Source organism: Dipodomys merriami, unplaced genomic scaffold, assembly GCF_024711535.1.
Source record: "Dipodomys merriami isolate MVZ:Mamm:240054 unplaced genomic scaffold, mDipMer1.0.p SCAF_38, whole genome shotgun sequence".
NCBI classification, from domain to species: domain Eukaryota; kingdom Metazoa; phylum Chordata; class Mammalia; order Rodentia; family Heteromyidae; genus Dipodomys; species Dipodomys merriami.
This window is the reverse complement of record NW_027205381.1, coordinates 8,357,955-8,380,176: the sequence shown is the minus strand read 5'-3', so window position 1 is coordinate 8,380,176 and position 22,222 is coordinate 8,357,955. Positions and strand designations below refer to the sequence as shown.

The 22,222-nt window shown below is 38.0% G+C and overlaps 1 protein-coding gene across 3 annotated transcripts in view; it reads right to left on the bottom strand.

Moving 5' to 3' along the window:
- Positions 1–3,909: 3,909 nt before the first annotated feature.
- Positions 3,910–22,222, bottom strand: part of Mre11 (MRE11 homolog, double strand break repair nuclease) — a 58,943-nt gene continuing 40,630 nt past the window's right edge. For all 3 annotated transcript variants that reach the window (XM_069989501.1, XM_069989503.1, XM_069989502.1), the window contains 6 exons: positions 19,429–19,648; positions 17,611–17,691; positions 11,371–11,429; positions 9,826–9,890; positions 8,146–8,221; positions 3,910–4,386 (listed from right to left, as the gene is read on the bottom strand). In XM_069989501.1, coding sequence (XP_069845602.1) covers positions 4,330–4,386; positions 8,146–8,221; positions 9,826–9,890; positions 11,371–11,429; positions 17,611–17,691; positions 19,429–19,648 — 558 coding nt within the window. In that variant the 3' untranslated portion in view covers positions 3,910–4,329. The remainder of the gene's footprint in view (positions 4,387–8,145; positions 8,222–9,825; positions 9,891–11,370; positions 11,430–17,610; positions 17,692–19,428; positions 19,649–22,222) is intronic.

Here is a 22,222-nt window from a genome sequence, read left to right as displayed (position 1 = left end):
TGGGGGGGTCCAGTCGTGGGGCCTGCCCTCTGGGCCTGGGCGCTGTCCCTCAGCTCTTCAGCTCAAGGCTAGCGCTCTACCACTTGAGCCACAGCGCCACTTCCAGCTTTTTTCTTTTTGCTTATGTGGTGCTGAGGAATCAAATCCAGGGCCTCAGGCATGCAAGGCAAGCACTCTACCACTGAGCCACCTTCCCAGCCCCTAATCCACAATTTTTAAAAAGCTACAATCTACTAAGATACTGTTTATTATCTGTTGTTCTGGCAAAGAATTAAAAGTGTAACAACACATTCTGAAATAGACGTGTTATTGATAATAAAAAATGCCATCTTCTTTAAAAGGGGAATTTGGTCTAGCCTCACAGCTAGACCACAGCTACCATCCTTAGCCACTCAGATCCTAGTTTCAAGGCAGCCCAAGTAAGATAAATCTAGGATATTCTTATCCCCAACTAACTAGCAAAAAAGCAAGAACTGGTAGGTAAGTGTCAAGTGTTGAATGTCAGCAGTAAGTAAAATAGCTGAGCAAAAGCAAGAGACCCTGAGTTATGCCCAAGTCCCACATAAAATTTAAGAAAACAGCAACATTTGAACAGAAGTAAGTACATGTTTATTCTTTTACTCAAGAATCACACATGTAGAAATTTCTCTGAAGACACACTTCCAAAAATATAAAAATACTAACCACTATTGCAGTATTATTCGTACTTGTAAATAGCAGAAATACTAAAATGCTTAAGTACAGCATGGTAGAATAAACTATAGTATTTATGGGAGCCACAAGTGGTGGTACACATCTACAATCCCAGCACCAGGGAAGGGAAACAGGACTTTCAAATCTGATGAATAAACATTCAAGTCTATTAAAAAGATGACAAAAAAATGATAAAATGTGGATACTTGTAACCAAGAATATGGAAGCTTCGTGGCTTGACAAAAGCCAAATCTTTATTACATAAAACTTTTATAACCATTTTGTTTAAAAAGCCACAAAATACTATGAATGAAAACCTGACACATAAATATCACAACTGCATCAAACAGTGGCAGCACCACCTTGTGGCAAAAATAAGAAGTCTGAATTGCAGCAGTAGAACTGCTTTCCCAGAGAGAATGCAGGGTTGGCTTTCCCAGGCACTAGTGGTAACTATTTCCTGGACTTGCAAATAGTAAAGTGACGTGGTCACTTTCTAATTATGTTAAATCACAAGACTTTATTGTGATGAGCACTTTTAGAGTTCATGAAAATAATGTTTTTTTGTGTATCTGAATTAAAGGTCATTGGCCTAGACACTTGAATTTTCTAAGCAGTTCTATTACTTAAAAGTGTAGTGCATTCATAACTCTGTTGTAGTTTTTGATAGGAAACAAGACACTGGAAAGAGATTTATTTTCTGGAAATCACAGAAGGATGCCCCACAAATGCTTTCTTCAGATGTTTCCACTGCTCCAAAGGCTGATTATGGGTGGTCTGGAGTCATCAGAAGGCTGAGTACCTATACATCAGAAGGTTTGAAAAAAAAAAAATTCGCCCCCCCCGCCCCCCCCCCCAAATCAGCAACCAGAGCTGGGAAGGTAGCTCAGTGGTAGAGTGCTTGCCTCACATGCATGAGGCCCTGGGTTCGATTCCTCACCACCATATAAGCAGAAAAAGCCAGAAGAGGCACTGTGGCTCAATGGTAGAGCTGAAGAGCTGAGGGACAATGCCTAGGCTGAGTTTAGGCCCCACAACAACAACAAAAAAGACAAAAAAAAAAAAAAAACCCACAGATTCTGCTGCCTTCATCTATAAATCAAGGATATGGGGCGCATTTAACTATGTAAGAACACTTAGTCAAAAAGGGTGTGATATACACTGCCTACTAACAAATCTACTTGAATGAATACTAAAGACTCACAAAATGACTTGGATGAGTGGAAGAGCTTTTCACCCTGGGTACCTGCTAATAAGGACGCTTTCCTTTGCAGGTAATTCCATCAGGTTCAGGAGCCCCTTTCCGACTGTCACACCCTGGAGCAATTTTAAGACAAAATTCTTTCTCCGAACAGCCACTAGCTTACACTCCTGAAGATCAGTCTGAGCAGTGTGCCAAGAGTAGGGGGAACACTGGTTATCCCTCTCAGTGTCTTGTCTACAACTAAGCCCACAAAGCTTAGGCTAAACCTTTGTTCCATCCAAACGCTAGTAATACTTTGGATTTAAATAAAGATTGCAATAAAGATAAGGGAAAATTTACCCATGAGTATTTGAAGAGACACTGCCTTTTTTGGAATTAATGAAGGCTGCTTGCTAAAACAATCCTATGCTCATGGTTAGAAACATTTCTAAATGCCTTAGCATGTTACACTGTAATTTTTGACTGGGGCCATTTCTTTTCTTTTTTTTGGGGGGGGGGGAAGGACAAGGTATTACTGTGTGGATTTGAACTCACAAACCTTCTGCCTCCCAAATTCTGGGATTACTACATTTAGCTGACTTGGACCATTTCTAAAATAAGTCTAACACCATAGCCACGATGCAAATGCTCTTTCTTAAAACTGGACAAATCCAAATTATTTTGATGGTCTTATCTCCAATAAAACACCAGAAAACCAGAAGTGGCACTGTGGCTCAAGTAGTATAGTACAGTATTGAGCTAAAGAGCTGAGGACAACACCTAGGCTGTTCAAGCCCCACAATCAACCAAAAAAAAAAAAAAAAATCTGAAGAGGCAACATGTTAACTTCCTCCTTCAAATAAGAAAATATAAATATAACATGAGTTCTTTGACTAAGATTTCTAGGACTGTCCATTCAGGAACCAAAGTTAAAATAAAGTACTACTGGCAAGAAAACTTGGAAATTATATTCCAGAGAAGTTGTATTTCTGTGTTTTAATCTAATACAACAATAACATTTAGGTTTTAAAAAGTTCTTCAGGGGCTGGGAAGGTGGCTCAGTGGTAGAGCGCTTGCCTTGCAAGCATGAGGCCCTGGGTTCGATTCCTCAGCACCACATAAGCAAAAAGAAAAAAAGTCAGAAGTGGCGCTGTGACTCAAGTGGTAGAGCGCTAGCCCTGAGCTGAAGAGCTGAGGGACAGTGTCCAGGCCCAGAGTTCAGGCTCCACAACTGGACCCCCCCACCCCCCCCAAAAAAAGTTCTTCAGTATTTTAAAAATGTATCATTTTCGTCAGGCACTGGTGGTTCATGCCTCTAATCCTAGCTACTCAGGAGGCTGAGATCTGAGGATCGTGGTTCAGCACAAGCAAGAAAGTCCGTGAGACTCTTACCTCCAATTAATCACCAAAAAACCAGATGTGGCACTGTGGCTCAAGTGGTAGAACACTAGCCTTGCGCTGAAGAGCTCAAGGACAGTGTCCAGGCTCAGCGTTCAAGCCCCACATGACAAAATAAAAAGAAAATATACTTTTCTTTTTTTTGGGGGGGAGGTAGAGGCTAGCACTCTATCACTTGAGCCACAGTACCACTTCCTAAAAATGTATAATTTTCTTAACCCCTTTCTTCCTAAAAGTAGTTGAGAGAGTAAAATGAAAGAGAATGTCACTAATGATAAAGTAAATGGAGAAAATTATGACCATTCAATGAAACATAATCTGAGTCTTTGCCACAAATAAAATGAAAAACCCTTCCTTCCTCTAACAAAAACTTTTCATTAAAATACAAGGTACTTCTAATCACTCAAAATCCGTGAGGCTGCGAGTACAGCAAATACGATGACAATCAAGGCATATACAAGGTTTTAATTTCACATAATCCAGAACCTCTCAGAAAATATTAAAAATTATGAAGAGGTTAAATTTTGTAAGTTCTTCCCTTCAACTCTGATTAATGTAATATTAAGATAATGAAAACCCTTATCATAAAGCATAAATGTATAATGTTGCATTTTAATCCTTCCTTAAAACCAGCATTTAAGCAAAGCTTTTATTAGAATATACATTCATATATCAGGAATATAATGTTCTAAATTTATACAACATTCTTACCAATGTTAACAACTACATTTAAAAAAATGAGGAGGGCTGGGATGTAGCTCAGAGGAAAAGTGCTTGTCTAGCAAGAACAACGTCCTAAAAAAGAAAAAAAATAAAATACTAGAGAACCTATATTGATTTTATTTCCATAAACTAGGAAATATGTAATTGAATTATGTTCAGGAAATAGTATATGAAAATAGAAACTCTTATACATTAGGTTCTCTATTCACTCTTGCAAATTCCTCAAGTTAACAAATTAGAGACGTTTAAAACATCTCTAACTGTAAAATCTTCTTACAACATTTCCATTTTTGTTCCTGTATCCTGAAAATGTCTGGCTTTCATTAAATATATCATCTTCTGTTTCTTCTTAAAGAACCGACGTTCATAAAAGGATCATCATCATCATCCTGAAATAATATATAAATATTAAGTCAGTGATTCCTCCTTACTTTATTGAAACAAGAACTTATTATGCTAAAATACCAGTGAGGGGCTGGGAAGGTAGCTCAGCGGTAGAGTGCATGCCTTGCAAGCATGAGGCCCTGGGTTCGATTCTTCAGCAACACACAAGCAAAAAAGAAAAAAGCCGGAAGTGGCACTGTGGCTCAAGTGATAGAGCACTAGCCTTGAGCTGAAGAGCTGAGGGACAGCTCCCAGGCCCAGAGTTCAGACCCCATGACCGGCAAAAAGAAAAAAAAACAAAAAAAAAGAAAAGAAATAAAATATCAGTGAATCACAGGGACAGATTTAATTTTTACATTTCTTTATAAGTGTGAAATATAAATTCAATTAAATGTTTTTAATTATTTTATTTATTTATTTAGACAAATACATGCTAGATAGCCTGTTATATTCTTGGACTCACTCTGTAGCCTTGAACAAACAGTCCTAACTCCCAAATGTTAGGACTACATCACTATGCCCCAAAATAAAGACTTCTCAAGTTATATACCTATGTGTGTATATACATAATACACATATCAATAATATATACACATTCATTTCCCCCAGTTATTAACCTTAATAAAGATAAATGAGAGATAGGCGCCGTGGCTCACGCCTGTAATCCTAGCTACTCAGGAGGCTGAGATCTGAGGATCAGGGTTCAAAGCCAGCCCGAGCAGGAAAGTCTTTGAGACTTTTATCTCCAATAAACCACTAGAAAACTGGAAGTGGCGTTGTGGCTCAAGTGGTAGAGCACTTGCCTTGAGCTGAAGAGCACAGGGTCAGAGCCCAAGCTCAGAGTTCAAGCCCCACAACTGACAAAAAAAAAAAAAAAGATAAATAAGGTGTAGGTAAGCCAGGAAAAAAAGTATACCTCAAGCCATATCTAATTGGTTTGTGAACAGTTTGTTTTCCCTCATTTACATTGTATTACAAATATCTTCTTTTCTGGAAAGTCAGACAAAAATAGTAAAGCCACATACAGAAGTTCTGACTCCAAAGCAGCTATAATTGTTTATCTGTCCTCTGTTAACTGTCACGAATTGATGGCACTCTCAGACTGATTGAGTTTCCAAACAGGTGTGCCAAGTTATATGCATGGTAAGAATAAGTAGGAATATCACATATATTAATTAATTTTAGAATGAAAACAAACCTCAGATAAGCCCAAACTATATAGTTTTAAGATAATTCCAAAATAAAGATGAAAAGAACTTGCTAATCATGCTTTTCCTTAAGATTTTTTTAGCTATTAAAATGAAATTTTATGCTGTGTACTTAAGATATACAATATGATACTATGAAATACATAGCAAAATTGTTACTACAGTCAAGCTAATTAACATATCCATCAGTTCACAAAGTTACATCTTTTATGTATTTGTGACAATCAAATCTAAACCATATTCATGGCAAATACAATGCAGATTTTATTAATGACAGATTCATGTTGAACAGTGGATATCTTTATCTGTTCATCTTACAAATCTGCGACTTGTGGTTTAGGATATATATCATTACATTTTTTCCTTCTGCACTGACAGCTTTTTTTTCTCTTGAAACACCTGCAATAAACAGCCTGAAGGAGGAATGAATTGTGTTGGGCCATGTTTTCAGCATTCATAGGTGCTGGATTCCAGAATTTCTGGGCCTCGATGAAGCAGAACTTTAACCCCTAAGTACATGCTAGCATGAGACAGGTTAGCATGCAATAGGTAGACAGCTCTCACTGTCATTTTTCTTTGTATCATGAGCTATAGCAAACCTTCCCCAGTTACTGTTGTCATATTCATGGAGAGACTCAAAAGAAAAGAGCTAAGCTCCATGCCACAACATGATAAACCTGTGAATACTTCAAGTATCTAGAGTAGAAAAATACATAGGAAAAGAAAGTAGTGAGAAATGGTAACTACCAAAGGCTAAGGAGAAAAGAAAAAAGGAAATATAGACTTGTTTAAGGGATAAAAAGGATACAGATTTTCAGTCTTGTAAGACAAAAAGTTAGAGACCTGTTTTATAATAATGTAAATATATTTATACTACTGTATTGTGCACTTAAAAATGGTGAAGATCAGGCTGAGAAGGTGGCTCAGTGGTAGAGCGCTTGCCTTGCAGGCTCAAGGCCCTGGGTTCGATTCCTCAGCACCACATAAAGCAAAAAGAAAAAAGCCGGAAGTGGTGCTGTGGCTCAAGTGGTAGAGCGCTAGCCTTGAGCTGAAGAGCTGAGGGACAGTGCCCAGGCCCAGAGTTCAGGCCCCACGACCGGACCCCGCCCCCCAAAAAAAGGTGAAGATCATGTTACACGTGTTTACTACAAGGATATTTTCTTTTTTGGGGGGGGGGGCAGGGCGGGGGATCCGGTCGTGGGGTCTGAACTCTGGACCTGGGCACTGTCCCTCAGCTCTTCAGCTCAAGGCTAGCGCTCTGCCACTTGAGCCACAGCACCACTTCCGGCTTTTTTCTTTTTGCTTATGTGGTGCTGAGGAATCGAACCCAGGGCCTCATGCATGCAAGGCAAGTGCTCTACCACTGAGCCACCTTCCCAGCTACAAGGAAATATTCTTGTAGTGAAGGAGGTCATAGGCCAAAGGAAAACACCTTTAAGCACTTAACAAAAACTTAGAAATTCCTTGCTTTCATTGACAGCCTTAGAAAGAGAAACACCAGTAGCTTTCAGTTATATAACTCTAATTCAACTTAATTCAAAAAATTAATAAAGGAAAGATAAGTTTGATTCTACTTCTTTCTATTCTTCCTCATTCTAGTTGAGATTTTATGGTTGTCTCCTTCAGACAACCATCTTGATTTGGAGTTTTTCCCACACATCCTGGAGAGAGGATTTTGGTCCATGCCTCAACACTCCATGATAGGAAAATCTCCACCATGATCCTTCTAATATAAAAGCAATGTGGAGCACAGAGTGGGTGCCTCATAAACACTTTGTTAAAAACTCTTACATTATCACTGCCATTATTTTTCCATATAAATGCAATATAAATGGCAGAAGTTAAAAAAAAATACTGATTCTTTTAACAGAGAAAATTAAATAAAAGTTGAGCGGAAGTCATGTTTAAAGTCCCTAGGCTTTTTATATGAAGTAATTATGTTGATGGACATCAGCAAATATTACTTATTGACTTAATACTCAAAGAAAGGTTACCAGTGAAGCTATTTTTAAAATAACTTTTAGAGGGGCTGGGAAGGTGGCTCAGTGGTAGAGCGCTTAACTTGCATGCCTGAGGCCCTGGGTTCAATTCCTCTGCACCACATAAGCAAAAAGAAAAAAGCCGGAAGTGACGCTGTGGCTCAAGAGGTAGAGCACTAGCCTTGAGCTGAAGAGCTGAGGGACAGTGCCCAGGCCCAGAGTTCAGGCCTCATGACCGGACCCAAAAAAAAAAAAACAAAAACTTTTAGAGCCAGGCCCAGTGGTTCACACCTGAAATCCGAGCTACTCAGCAGGCTGAGATTAGGGGATAGCAGTTTGAAGCCAGCCTTGGCAGTAAAGTCTGTGAGACTCTTATCTCCAATTAAAAAATCAGAAAACCAGAAGTTGTGCTGTGGGTCTAGACTTCAGCAAAAAAGCTCAGGGACCATACCCAGGCCCTGTGTTAAAGCCCCTGACCAATAACAACAACAAAAACTTTTAGCATCTAACTACTGGTATTTATATTCATTTTATAAACAGATAAATATCAGTTAAAGTTTAGTAAAATATTTATTACCTCATCTGATTCAAAATTGACTCCTTTAGCTATTTGGCTCTGGGACATATGTTTGCTGGATGATGTACTTGAATACCTGAGGCAAAAAAAAAAAAAGTTTAAAAAACAACAAATTTAAAAACCAAAACAGTAACAACAGAAACAACAAAGAGAGTGAACTAGAACAGAAATTTTTCCTAATCAAAAATGCACTTTCAGCCACGCACTGGTGGCTCATGCTTGTAATCCTAGCTACTCAGAAGGCTGAGATCTGAGGATTAGGGTTCAAAGCCAGTCCATGCAGGAAAGTCCATGAGACTCTTATCTCTAATAAACCACCAGAAAACTGGAAGTAGTGCTATGATAGAGCACTAGCCTTGAGCTGAAGAGGTGAGGGACAGGGCTCAGGCCCAGAGTTCAAGCCCCATGACTGACCAAAAAAAAAAAAAAAAAAAAAAAGCACTTTCAGGTTTTTAAGCCAATGCTAGCCACTGAACAAACATAAACATATAAAATAAAAATATTAAAAGAAATAAAAGCATTTTTTAAATAGGGCTTTTGGGGTTCAGTTTGGATTGGGGTATGTTGTAACTATTTATAGGCTATCGCATTGAAACCTGTGTACAAATAAATTAAAAATTCTAAGAGGGGAATGTGGCTCAGTGGTAGAGTGCTTGCCTCACATGCATGAGGCCCTGGGTTTGATTCCTCAGTACCACATAAACAGAAAAAGCCAGAAGTGGCACTGTGGCTCAAGTGGTAGAATGCTACCCTTGAGCTGAAGAGCTGAGGTACAGTGCCCAGGGCCCCTGCCCAACTGACCAAAAAAAAAAAAAAAAAAAAAAAAAAAATTCTACGAAAGAGAAAAAGTTTCTGGAATGTTTGGATTCCAGTTTTTTCATTTACTAGACAACTTATTCAACTTCTCTGTGCTTAAATTTTCTCACCTATAAAAAAGGGAAGAAAATTTTAACTAATACACTTCTTATATTAAAATGTATCTATTACCATCCTACTTCTGAAAATTATAACAACTTCAAATCTCATTTCTGTAACAAGATCAAAGGATCTTCAGAAATGTTTCTTTTTACCACAGTCCACATTCCTTGCTTTTTCCTGAGAGTCCATACCACATCAAAATTAAGTGTCTGCTTGATAAAATTTCCCATGTACTGACTCAATCACTATTTAGTGGATTTGAATATATCAACTCTTTTCATCAGTATAATTTAACATTGCCTGAAGGCAGTACTATTAAACATGTCCTCATTACATCTAACTTAATGCAAAAAGTTTTTAACACAAAGTATTTTATAAAAAGGCCATCAAATATTTTAAACACAAATTTTAGTCAAACACTATTCATAGAAAATGCTAATATACAAGAGAATGGTAACAATCAAGTCAAGCTTAAAAACAACAGGCAAAATCAAAACAAAAGGAACAGCATATCAGTTTTGAAGGTAGAGTGTGTATATCATCCTTTCTATTAGCTCAACTGGATATATACAAAGTGAGAACAAAGAAGCCAAATATTAACAAAATAATATTATCAATAAAATCAATGTGAAATAAAAACAAAAGGAAATGAATTATAGGTTCTCATTGAAAATACTTGCAGTAACAATCCATCGACTTTACAAACTAGTCTATTGTTTTTCATTTTAATTTTTTGGTTTTTTCAGAAAGTTTCTGGCCTACCGTTTATCTGCTCCTGTGGTAGGAAGACTGTTTTCTTCCTCATCAGATTCATCCACTTCAATCATCTAAGAGAAGGAAAGTAAACAAAATAAAGCACAGGCGTTAGAAATTCAACAGCTGAATAAAAAAAAATTAAATAACTGATCTTTAAGTGGTCTCTCTCTCTGTAACTTTTATATACAAGAGTTACAAAAAATGAGCCAGAAACTACACTAAGCAACAAATATTTAAACTAAACCTAGCCTGATGTCTCTATCCAAATTCCTTCCTTCACAAAAGATATTCTCCACTTCATTTCTTAGCTCCTATCTCCCCTGCACATCACAGGAGTCTTGGTCCTTAAAGAAACACAGATTAGTGAGTCATCACCTAGGCTCAAGTACAGTCATGTCCTAAATTTTCTTCTTGAAGATTGGATTCAGAGGCTTTAGGCCACACGTTAGACCCTTCTCTTGAAATAGGGTTTTACTGTTTAGGCCAGGTTGGCCTTGAACTCATCTTCTTGCCTCTTACACCTCAGTGCTAAAAGCACCACACTCAGCTATCAGGTCCAATTTTAAGTGAGGTATCAAACTATGTGGGAAATATTTGGTTTCAATTATCTTTGTTGCATATCTTTTGTTATTGTTAAGTGCCAACACAAATATTTGATTTTTTATTCCATCATGGAAAATGTTATTGCTCTACATTTGTAGACACTTTTATACAGTTGTAGACATTTGATAGGTATTGTGTGATGTGTCTTCATCTAACTGAAATGCAAAATATAAAAACTAACCCATAAGGCCAAGAATGCTTCTAAACATTCTGTAATATACGCAGTATTCTTTCAGAGAAAAGAGGTGTCTGGTCATAACGTGTTGCTGCCATGAAGAAACACTGAGGAGAAATACTGAGTTAGGAGTTACAATACACAGGTTCTGGAAATGAAGCAACAGGACAAATAATTCATACTGGACTATCTTCAGAATTCAAGTGAAAAGCAGAGGCCCTTGCTAAATCTAAGTAGAACAAACAGAGCTTAAAGCCTTTTAGTTTGTTCTGAGTATAAATAAAGCCTTTATATGCAACAAACTCATTTTCATGCATGAGCCTGGTGTGTGTGTGTGTGTGTGTGTGTGTGTGTATGTGTGTGTACCAATCCTGGAGACTGAACTCAGGGCCTGAGCTTCTGTTTTGCTCAAGGCTAGCAATCTTACTGCTTCAGCCACAGCTCTAACTTTTGGGGTTTTTTTGGTGCCTATTTGGAGATGAGTCTCATAGACTTTCCTACCAGCCTGAGCAGCTAGATTACAGGCATAAGCCACCAGTGTCAGGCTGTTTGATTCATTTTTGCTGTCCCTAAATATATTATATATACAAAATTAATGGATTTCTAACAATATAAATTGTTATTTTTAAAAGAGAGAAACAACTCTTAGAAGTTTATAAATAAATGCTTAAGTTCTGTCCAGTTTTAATGGTAAACATGCTTTCCCATTTACTCTGTAAATTAAAGAATTTATAACAGAAAACAAAACAGAACTATAAACTTTTTCTTTTTACCTCTGAATAACTTTTAGTAGCAACATTTCGAGAGGGTTGCTGTCTTGCAGATTTGAAAGCTAGAATGAAAAAGATGAAATACCCATTAGGTACTTTTTAAAATTATCTAGAAAAAAATCTGCACATTTGTTTAGCTTAACAATTTTGAAGTCCTATTTGCAAAAATTCATGATAATCAATTATAAAACCATTTACATTTTTTTCAATTTGAAGGGAAATGGAGTTAACATGTCCAAATAACTCAAAAGCCTACTTGTCAATCTCATGCTGTCCCAGCTCATGCAAATATAGAAACAAGCAGTATTCATAATACGTCACACTAAATACAATGTATAAAAAAACCTGAAAGATAAAATCTGATCATCTGAATAATTAAATTAGAAGTAAAGTGTCCTAATCCCTTCCTTCTTTGTAGCTGATGAGATTTTTCTTTGGCTGCATTAATAACTTTCTCTACCTTGGAAGCCACAGTCAATACTTAAATATATCAGAAAAGATTACTATAAAACAGCATGTCTTCTGGCTGGGTGCTAGTGGCTCAAACCTATAATCCTAGCTACTGAGAAGGCTGGGATCTGAAGATATGGTTTGAAGCTAGTCTGGGAAGGAAGTCCATGAGACTCTTATCTAATTTACCTCCAAAATGCCATAAGTGGAGTTTCCCTCAATGACAGTGCCAAGGCAATTAATTCTCTCTCTCTCTTTCTCTCTCTCTCTCTCTCTCACACACACACCAGAATGTCTTTTATTCCACAATCAAATTTTCTTTGACTCCATACTTTTAACATGGTTAGAAACTTTTTATCTTTTCACTTGTTTTCTCTTGAGATCAAACTTAAAATAAATTTCAAACACCTAATTTGAAGGTTTATTTTTGCCTAACCTTGATAGTTTGTTAATATCAAACATTTCCCCAAAGACAAACCTAATCTGAATAGAGCAAGGATAGAAAAGGGGACTTAAATGAAACACCCTCAAATCCAAAATTCTCCTAGGTAGAAGAGCTCAGGCCTCTTTCTACCTAGCTTAAATTTATTATGTGTTTATTCTTCCAACTACAAATTCTTATGTCTATCTGAGAGAAGAGATTAAAAGTAGAAACAAAATTCTTATCTGCTCTCTCAACAACTGGTTTCACCTATCATCCTAAAGGCCAGAAAGAACAAATGAACAGAAAAGCCAGTGAGCATTAAACTTGTAAAGGATATTTCTGTTCAATAATACAATTCTTGTCCATTATGCCCTCAAACCTGGACAAGAAATCTGTAGTGGTTAGCAAAAGATAAATGAATGCTTGTAAAATAAATAATTTATCAACAAATAAGCATTATCTTTTGATAGGAAGGCAATTTATTATGTATGACTGGCTAGATGAGTATGGCCAAATTTCTTGGCTTCTTTAAATTTTAATTTCCTTATGTGTAAAATAGTGGTAATATCCTATGTGGAAAACTGCTGATAGAGGTACTGCTGCAATGCTTTAGAAAGTGCCTAGCAAGAAGCAAGCATTCTCATGTATGGAGTTATAAGTGGAGCTCAGGAATGCAGCAGCAGCAGTGGTGAGATGCACAAGAGTAAATCATACACAAAGGAAGTAGCCAAAGACATAATTTGTTAGGTCAGCCACTGTCCTCTGCTTACTATCTTCAATGGAAAAATTGGGGCTATGAACTCTTACTTGTAACTGTTCCTGGCAAAAAATCTAAGCTCCACTTTTCCCAACAAAATCTCAGTGCATAAATAAATCCCCATATTACAAAGAACTTGCTACAACAGAATGTGGTTTTTGTCTTCACTCTTCCATTTATAATGGATGTCTAGAAGCAACATCTTGTGGGTTTTTTTTTGGGGGGGGGGCGGTCCGGTCATGGGGCCTGAACTCTGGGCCTGGGCGCTGTCCCTCAGCTCTTCAGCTCAAGGCTAGGTGTTCTACCACTTGAGCCACAGCATCACTTCCGACTTTTTTCTTTTTGCTTATGTGGTGCTGAGGAATTGAACCCAGGGCCTCATGCATGCAAGGCAAGTGCTCTACCACTGAGCCACCTTCGCAGCGCATCTTGTGGTCTTTAATTTGTTAAGAGTTGAAAAAAATATCTCACCCATTCAAAAAATAGTTTCTTCTTTTCATTAAAAGGCTCAATATTGTCGGGCGCCAGTGGCTCTAGCCTGTAATCCTAGCTACTCAGGAGGCTGAGATCTGAGATCATGGTTCAAAGCCAGCCTGGGCAGGAAAGTCTGTGAGACTTTTATCTCCAATAAACCACTAGAAAACTGAAGTGGCGCTGTGGCTCAAGTGATAGAGTGCTTGCCTTGAGCTGAAGAGTGCAGGAACAGCACACAAGCCCAGAGTTCAAGCCTCATGACACCCCCCCCCCAAAAAAAGGCTCAATATCAGTAGTAATAAAACTTAAACCAGTGATATATATATCTTGGGCTGGAGGTATAGTTCAATGACCAAGAGCTTAACTAGTGTATATAAGGCCTAGGTGTGATCTTTAGTAAATACATACCCCACACTCACAGCTCCCCAACTGCCTGCACAGATCATAAAACTGTGACTAGGGGCTGGGAAGGTGGCTCAGTGGTAGAGTGCTTGCCTTACAAACCTGAGGCCCTGGGTTCAATTCCTCAGCACCACATAAAGCAAAAAGAAAAAAGCCGGAAGTGGTGCTGTGGCTCAAGTGGTAGAGTGCTAGCCTTGAGCTGAAGAGCTGAGGGACAGTGCCCAGGCCCAGAGTTCAGGCACCACAACCGGACCCAAATAAATAAAATAAAATAAAATAAAATAAAACTGTGACTAATACTAATTGTAGTAATCACCTACTGAGTTATACTACGTGCTATGGTCAACATTCTAAATGCTTAAAAATTCACTATTAACTATTCTGTGAAGGCTCCTATTTTATAGCTGAGGCTTATTAAATAACCAGTTTATCTTTAGTCAGGGCTTAATCTATATACGCATAATATCAGGTACCTCACAGTCATCTTTTCTCAGTACTCTTCAACATAACCAGGCAAAGGTGAAGTAGAAGCAATCACTACCCCATCTTATATGTGAAGACACTGAAATGCAGATGGAAAGCTAAACTAGCCTGCTGAGAGATACACAACTGATTAAGGAGCTTTGATGCTAATCTTTGTCTTTAGAATCAAGCCCTTATAGTAATGCTACATTGTCTTATAAATAACCTTTCACTCAGCCTTCCTCTGCAACCTAATGGCATGGGCCTGTGCCAGGCACTGCTCTTCTTTACAGTGTCAGTGCACTGCCAGCAGGTGAAGAGCTGGCCTGACTGCACCCATCCAAGTCCGACTCCAGAGCTATGTTCTTCCCGATGCTGTTTCACAAGGCAGCACAGGGATACCATTGAGAAAATCTGTGGTTTTGTTTTAATTTGACTTAATGACATAGTCCTTTTCATAGATGACTATGATTACTTTAAAAAAATTAGGCCAACTTGCAAAATTGCTAAATCATCTTAGAGACAGGCTAAGTTAATTAGACAAAAACTTCTGCTGTAAACAACACAAGCTGCTATCTCAAACACTTCCCTAGGATACCTATTATTCTGAGAAAATGTTAATACTGGTCTTAAGAATCTTGGAGGAAAAGGAAAAGAGCTAACATATAACTATGAACATTCCCCAAATGGGAAGTACAATCTGTTTCTTCACTATCATAAACTGGGACCACAAAAGCTAACAAGAACAGTGGTAAAGAGGCACACAGCATCAGAGTGGCTCAGACAGCCCTCAAGTTACACATTTAGCTGAAAAGAGTTTAAGATTTGAGGTGCTCTAGAAGCCTGAGGAAACAAAGAGGAACCTTCTCTAGAGAAAGAGTTTCATCCAAGATGTCAGATTATTTCTACTAGTATTTTCTAGGGTCAAAAGCTAAGCAGAGAAGTAATATATCTGACCTAAAGATTGTCTAGAAATAATGAAAGATACTAATTCACAGATTTATGAAAGCCAATAAATCCTAAAGCATGATTTAAAAAAGAAATACAATATTACTCAGGTGCTGGTGACTCAGGCCTGGATACTGAGTTCTGGAGGATCGTGGTTTTTTTTCTGTCAGTCATAGGGGCTCCAACTTGGGGTCTGGATGCTGTCCCTGAGCTCTTGGCACAGGCTTAGTGCTCTACCACTTTGAGCCACAACTCACTTCTAAGAGTCTCACAGACTTTCCTGCCCAGGCTGGCTCTGAACCATGAGGATAATGGTTTTAGGCCAGCTGGGGCAGAAAAGTCTTGAAGACTTCATTTCCAATTAACCAGCAAAATGCCAAACTGGAGGCATGGCTCCAGGATAGTGCGCCAGCTCTGCACAACCAAGTCAAGCAAATGTTCAAGGTCCTGAGTTCAATCTCCAGTACTACCCTACCCCACAAAAAGAATACATATTTAGATTTATGACAGCAAAACAGAAGAACACCAAAGACAGCAAACTGAATTAAAAAGTAGATAACCATCACAACACAAAAAGGCAGCATTTCTCTAGAGCTTATTACACTTTAACAAAGACTCACTTTAAGTAATGATTCTATCTACTGGTGTCTTCACACAAAATAATGAAGCCAGGAAAGTCAAGGCATCCTAGGCTAGGGCAACTGGTAACCTATGACCCTTTCGGTGGCATGCTCCAACTTTTAATGGTTTAATTTAAAAACAACATATTTCTCTTCTTTCATTTTTATAATATTTCCTAAGTGCATACTACTATACCCATTCTTCCCCATTCATTTTTTTAGATCTAGTACAAGATGACTGAATTCCCATTTTCATGTAAACAACAGGAAGTGCCTTGACTAACATCGCACAGCTGTGCCAAGTTGAACTAAAATTTGAACTCAGCCTGAATCCTTTAAATACAACTCCCCTCTGCCATCTCCCTCCCTTCTTTGCTGTTGCATTGAAACTATCAGGAAGAACAGCAATATCATTCTAAACGCCACTTTCTTACTGACAGTGAAGACTGACTGTTTTATGAAGACACAGTTAAGATTTCAGGGAGTTTTCTAACATACTGAATAATACCTGAGTAAAAACATAGCAATCAAACTTTTGTAACAAGGTCCTCAGGAGTCTCTGCTAGTTTGATATGTTTGTCCTTTCTTGTAATGTCAGCTGTTGCAAACTATCTTTAAAGAAATGACTAAACTCTGAGGCAGCATACTTCATCTTCTGGATTATATTACTATATTACTAATATATTAATTATAAGGCTATACAGATTATTGTTATTTAATTAACTAGGTTACTCTGTATAATTCAAAGATCTACTGAGAACCATTAACTAGCTAAGTTTCTAATCTCATCTTGATCTGGTCACTAATGCAGTGGGTCAGTTATTGACTTGGTAGTCCACAGAATTTGAGGATGAATCTAAGTTGTGTTCTAATGATTAGTTGTGTAACTAGTTACACAGCTGAATGCTGAGTTAGTGACTCCCCTTTTGAAGCCTCAATTCCCTTTTCTATAAAATGAGGATAACATAAGTACCTACGTATCCACTCCCTAGAGCTATAAGAGGCACATATTAACTGTTTTATAAATATTACTTATTATTGGTACAATTAATAGTTTTTATCAACCAGAAAAACCAGCTTTGCTAAGCTACTTCATCTAGAAAATGAAGAAGAAAGGCAGGCTCCTAAGTCTTCTAAGATAATTGACTTCAAGCAGTGTGGTTTCGCTTTTTCTCAACCATCTTCTTTGCTTCCGTAGCTTCTTCACCTTCTATGGATTCACAACCCTTCTGTTAAATGTTATAAACAACATTATACTGTTTCAAAGTGAGAAGAAACTACAGAAAAAAAATTTTCTGGGGCTTAAGCTTTGGGCCTGGGCACTGTCCCTGAGCTCTTCAGCTCAAAGCAAGCATTCTACTACTTGTACCACAGCACCATTTCCAGTTTTCTGGTGGTTAATGGGTAAGAGTCTCATGGACTTTAGTGCCCCAGCTGGCTTTGAACCGTAATCCTCAGATCTCAGCCTCCTGAGTAGCTAGGATTACAGACGTGAGCCACCATCACCTGGCTATAGAATATTTTTAAAGCTTACTTTTAATAGTTTTAATGCATGACAAAGATCTTATAAAGAATAATCTAACCCATGATCTTAATTTCAGTGGCTGCAAGAGACACAAATGAGCACTACAAATGTAGCTTTCCTCAGTCTTCCTATGTTGTACTTTATAAGTAACTGCTATATATCATTTATACTCCATACTCACCATCTACGATAGACATATTTCTAAATGTTGACCCAGTGGCCTTTGAACTCCTGCTTTGAGTAGAAATATCCAGACCAGTGCCTGTTATGAGAATACTAAATAGTTAGTATACAATCCTATCACCAATTAAGGCTTTCTTACATCATACCAAATGAAAGCTAAACAGTTATGTCAAAACAACTGGTTTATAAAATTCCAATAGCCTATTTAAGAATAAAATCTTGAGGTTTACTATTTTTCAAACTATTTTTTGTGTGTGTGTCATTTTGTGGTTTTCTGAGATAGGGACTTACTGTGCAGCCTGAGCTGGCCTCAAAGTCAGCATCTTTCTACCTCAAGACTCCTGAGTGCTGAGATTACAAGATTACAACTGTGTGCCACCATGACAAGCTCTGAGACTTTTAGGTTATATCTATGTAGATATGTCGAGTTAAGAGTTTAAGAAAAAAAAATCTGTAAATGTAATGATAAGTATGCATCATAAAAAAAGGGAAGATTTCTCTCCTAAGAGTTTAAACTACATTATTTTACCAGCTTAAAATTCCTATGGACAATAACAATGGAAACAAATGAAAATCTTCCTAGGGATAGACTTTGATAATATTACATCAGGAAATCACTGGAAGACAATTTTTCACTTTTTTTGGGGGGGGTTGGTTCTGGGACTTGAACTCAGGGCCTGGGCACTGTTTCTGAGCCTTTGTACTCAAAGCTAACACTCTACCATTTGAGCCACAGCTCCACTTCCTGCTTTTTTGACGGGAGATAAGAGTTTCACAGACTTTCCTGCCTAGACTGACTCCAAACTACAATCCTCAGATACCAGCCTTCTGAGGTAGCTAGGATTATAGGCCTGAGCCCGGCTCCCAGCTTACTGTTTTATAACTATTAATTGGCAGTGGCGTCATATTTAAATAGATAATGTTAATGATTGTTTTAAGAATTCAAATTGTTTTGAGGTAGTTTTCCTTTTTAAACAAACTTTATGGAGACTACTTTATAATCATACAGGAATTTTATGGTAACAAAAATTTTATAAATGAAACTGCCATTTGCTATCATTTTTCTTAATTTTTTCTTTTTTTTGGGTCCGGTTGTGGGGCCTGAACTCTGGGCCTGGGCACAGTCCCTCAGCTCTTCAGCTCAAGGCTAGCGCTCTACCACTTGAGCCACAGCACCACTTCCGGCTTTTTTCTTTTTGCTTATGTGGTGCTGAGGAATTGAACCCAGGGCCTCATGCATGCAAGGCAAGCACTCTACCACTGAGCCACCTTCCCAGCCCATTTTTCTTAATTTTTGTCTCATTATTTTTGCATCTGACAGTAAATATGACAACCAATGTACCTAAATGGTACATTTTAAAGCTACAATGTAGCTTTTAAAAAATATGGATTAAGCTGGCTCATGCCTATAATCCTAACTACTCAGGAGGCTAAGATCTGAAGATCATGGTTCAAAGCCAGCCCAAGCAGGAAAGTCTGTGAGATACATGTTCAATTGGCTACAGCTACAAAAAAAAAAAAAAAAGCAAGCAAGCAAGAGTAGAATTGTGTGACTCAAGTGGTAGAGAGCTAGCCTTGAGCCCAAAGGGGGAGAGCTCCCAAGGCAAAAAAAAATAAAATAAAATAATTAAAATAATTAAAATCCTGTGTTGTGGGTGGCCATTCAAAATTAATTCAAGTAAAAAAATGCCTGAACTATACTGCACTAAAGATTATCTTTATGCAAAGCAACATTTTTAAAGAACTGTTTTTAGAAACAAAAACTCACAATCTAGTATTTCCCATATAGCTTCTAAGTGTAAAAGATGGTGCTGACCTCGGCCTCTCTGAGTCCCTCCTCTTGATGCTGAACTCTGCCCTCTGCCTCCTCTTCGTCCTCTGCCTCGGCCTCTTCCTCTGCTAGATGCTGGTGAGATGCTGTCATCAGAGTCATCAGCCATTTGTTCTGTTAAATCTTTACTAGTGAGGTCATCAGTGCAAAAGGCAGAGATGAGATCTTCTGACTGAGATCTGAGAGCTCGGGCCCTATTCATCGCCTGGGTAGCAAGAGGAACATTGGTGTTGATAATGTAGCACCCTAGCAATCAATCAGTGATTCACATGAACACTGTAGGTTGTCTACATTATTACTTTTACTAATTACGAAATTGGCAGTTACTCACCCTCCATTAAACACCGTAAGAGATAGTTGCTGACATGCTTTTTAGAATGGGCTTTTAATAATAAACAACATGAAAAAAATCCTGCAAAAAAATAGCTTTTATTTCTAGGTTGTGAAATTTTAGAATGCTTTTTTTTATTGAGCATTATATTTTTTCCCTGAAAATACTTTTTTAAACAGGAAAACATGGCAATAATCCTTTAAACACATAAACATCTTAAAACCAAGAATATGCCATCATTTTTTAATTTAATAAAAAAACACAAATTTGAGACAAATATTTTAATTCTAAAATAAATAGGCGTTTTATGGCTTAAAAATAGAAAATCTATTATGATCTAATCTCAATCAAAATATAACAAGAAGAAAAAAACCCATTTTATTACAACTAGAAAATAGTTCAAATCCCCAAACACAAAACTATCAAGCACAATTAACAATACGATAAACATCTGCCTGGCTAAGGAAAAAACCTAAGAAGTGACAAGCTCTCCAAAATTAATGTATATATACTAGGTCACCATGTTAACATTATTTCTTGCTTGGATAGTTTTGGGTCTAAAAACACATGACTAGAGCATTTCTAAGATTTATGATACCATAAAATAAAAACAGACAAAGCTTCACAAGAAGATGAGGACAAGGGGCTGGAAAGGTGGCTCAGTGGTAGAGCACTTGCCTTGAATGCATGAGGCCCTGGGTTCGATTCCTCAGCACCACATAAGCAAAAAAAAAAAAGCCAGAAGTGGCGCTGTGGCTCAAGTGGTAGAGTGCTAGCCTTAAGCTGAAGAGCTGAGGGACAGCACCCAGGCCCAGAATTCAGGCCCCATGACCGGACCACCCCCCCCAAAAAAAAAAGAAGAAGAAGAAGATAACAAGGCAGTAAGGGAAAACATGTGAATAAAGTTGGGAAGCAGAAGTTAGGTTGATTCAGTATTCTAAGAGTTAGAAGTTATATACCGTGGTGGATACTTGTATCCCAGCAACTCAAGAGGCAAAGGCAGAAGGATTAAGAGTTCAGGTTTGGTCTAGGCAAAAGTAGTAAGTCCTGTCTCAAAACCACAAGTAGGGCTGGGAAGGTGGCTCAGTGGTAGAGTGCTTGCCTTGCATGCATGAGGCCCTGAGTTCGAATCCTCAGCACCACATAAGCAGAAAAAGCTGGAAGTGGTGTTATGACTCAAGTAGTAGAGCACTAGCCCTGAGCTGAAGAGCTGAGGGACAGTGTCCAGGCCCAGAGTTCAGGCCCCACAACTGACAAAAAAATAAAAAAAATAAGTAAAACTCAAAGACTGGAGATAAAGTTCAAGTGGTAGAATACCTGCCTGGCACGCATAAGATCTTGAGTTCAATTATCACAAGTTTTAAAAAATATATTTAACAAAAAGACTTGTACCATAATTCTGTCTAATTTGGAAAATGAACATATAAACTGATCCATGAAAAGAAGGTATTTAATAGCTAATTCTTAAAGAAAATGTGGAGAAAATTGTTAAATGAAAAACAATCCCCAAAAAGATGGCCAGTAGAAAGTTTCAAAAGGCAATTCTATACAATTTTCAAAAAACAGATAATGTACTGCAATTTCTGTAGTGCCAGAGCTCAGACAAAGAAAGCTTCCAACTGCTTCTTCAACAGCCAGCAGGGTATAGTAAAGGCAAGGCACTGCACACACACAAAGAAAAGTATAGAACCTTTCTGAGGAACATGAAAGCATGGAGAATCCAGAAGCACATGGACGACCAGGTTTACAAAGTGACATGGGATCAGTAAACAATAGCACAAAGGAAAACATGCACATTCTTTTTTTTTTTTTTTTTGGGTCCTGTTGTGGGGCCTGAACTCTGGGCCTGGGCTCTGTCCCTCAGCTCTTCAGCTCAAGGCTAGCGCTCTACCACTTGAGCCACAGCACCACTTCCGGCTTTTTTCTTTTTGCTTATGTGGTGCTGAGGAATCGAACCAGGACCTCATGCATGCAAGGCAAGTGCTCTACCACTGAGCCACTTCCCAGCCGAAAACCCGCACGTTCGTATCTCCTTAGATTCCCAAAAGGTTCCTACCTCTCCAGCCAGTCCTTGTTTACACAATACTCAAGGTACATACATAAAAACAGAACTAGGAAACTGGAAGGGATGGATGGGGATGAGACAGACGGGGGGTGTTGGAACAGATGACACTGATGAAGATGCATTGTGCTCAAAAACATGTTGAAAAGAAAGCCTTATCTAAATATTAAGACAAACAATAATAAGCTTCAGAAATGGGCAGAAACTTTCCTTTACATAGAAAATTCATTAGACATAAGCTATAACTTTTTCATATTTGTATTCTTAACAAAAACTACAATGTCTAACACGTTTACTATGTAAAGTATCCACTGATGGAAAGCAACAGGAAAAAAATAAATATTTGGGGATGTGAAGGGTAAACCAAAGGAGGAGGCTGCAATGCT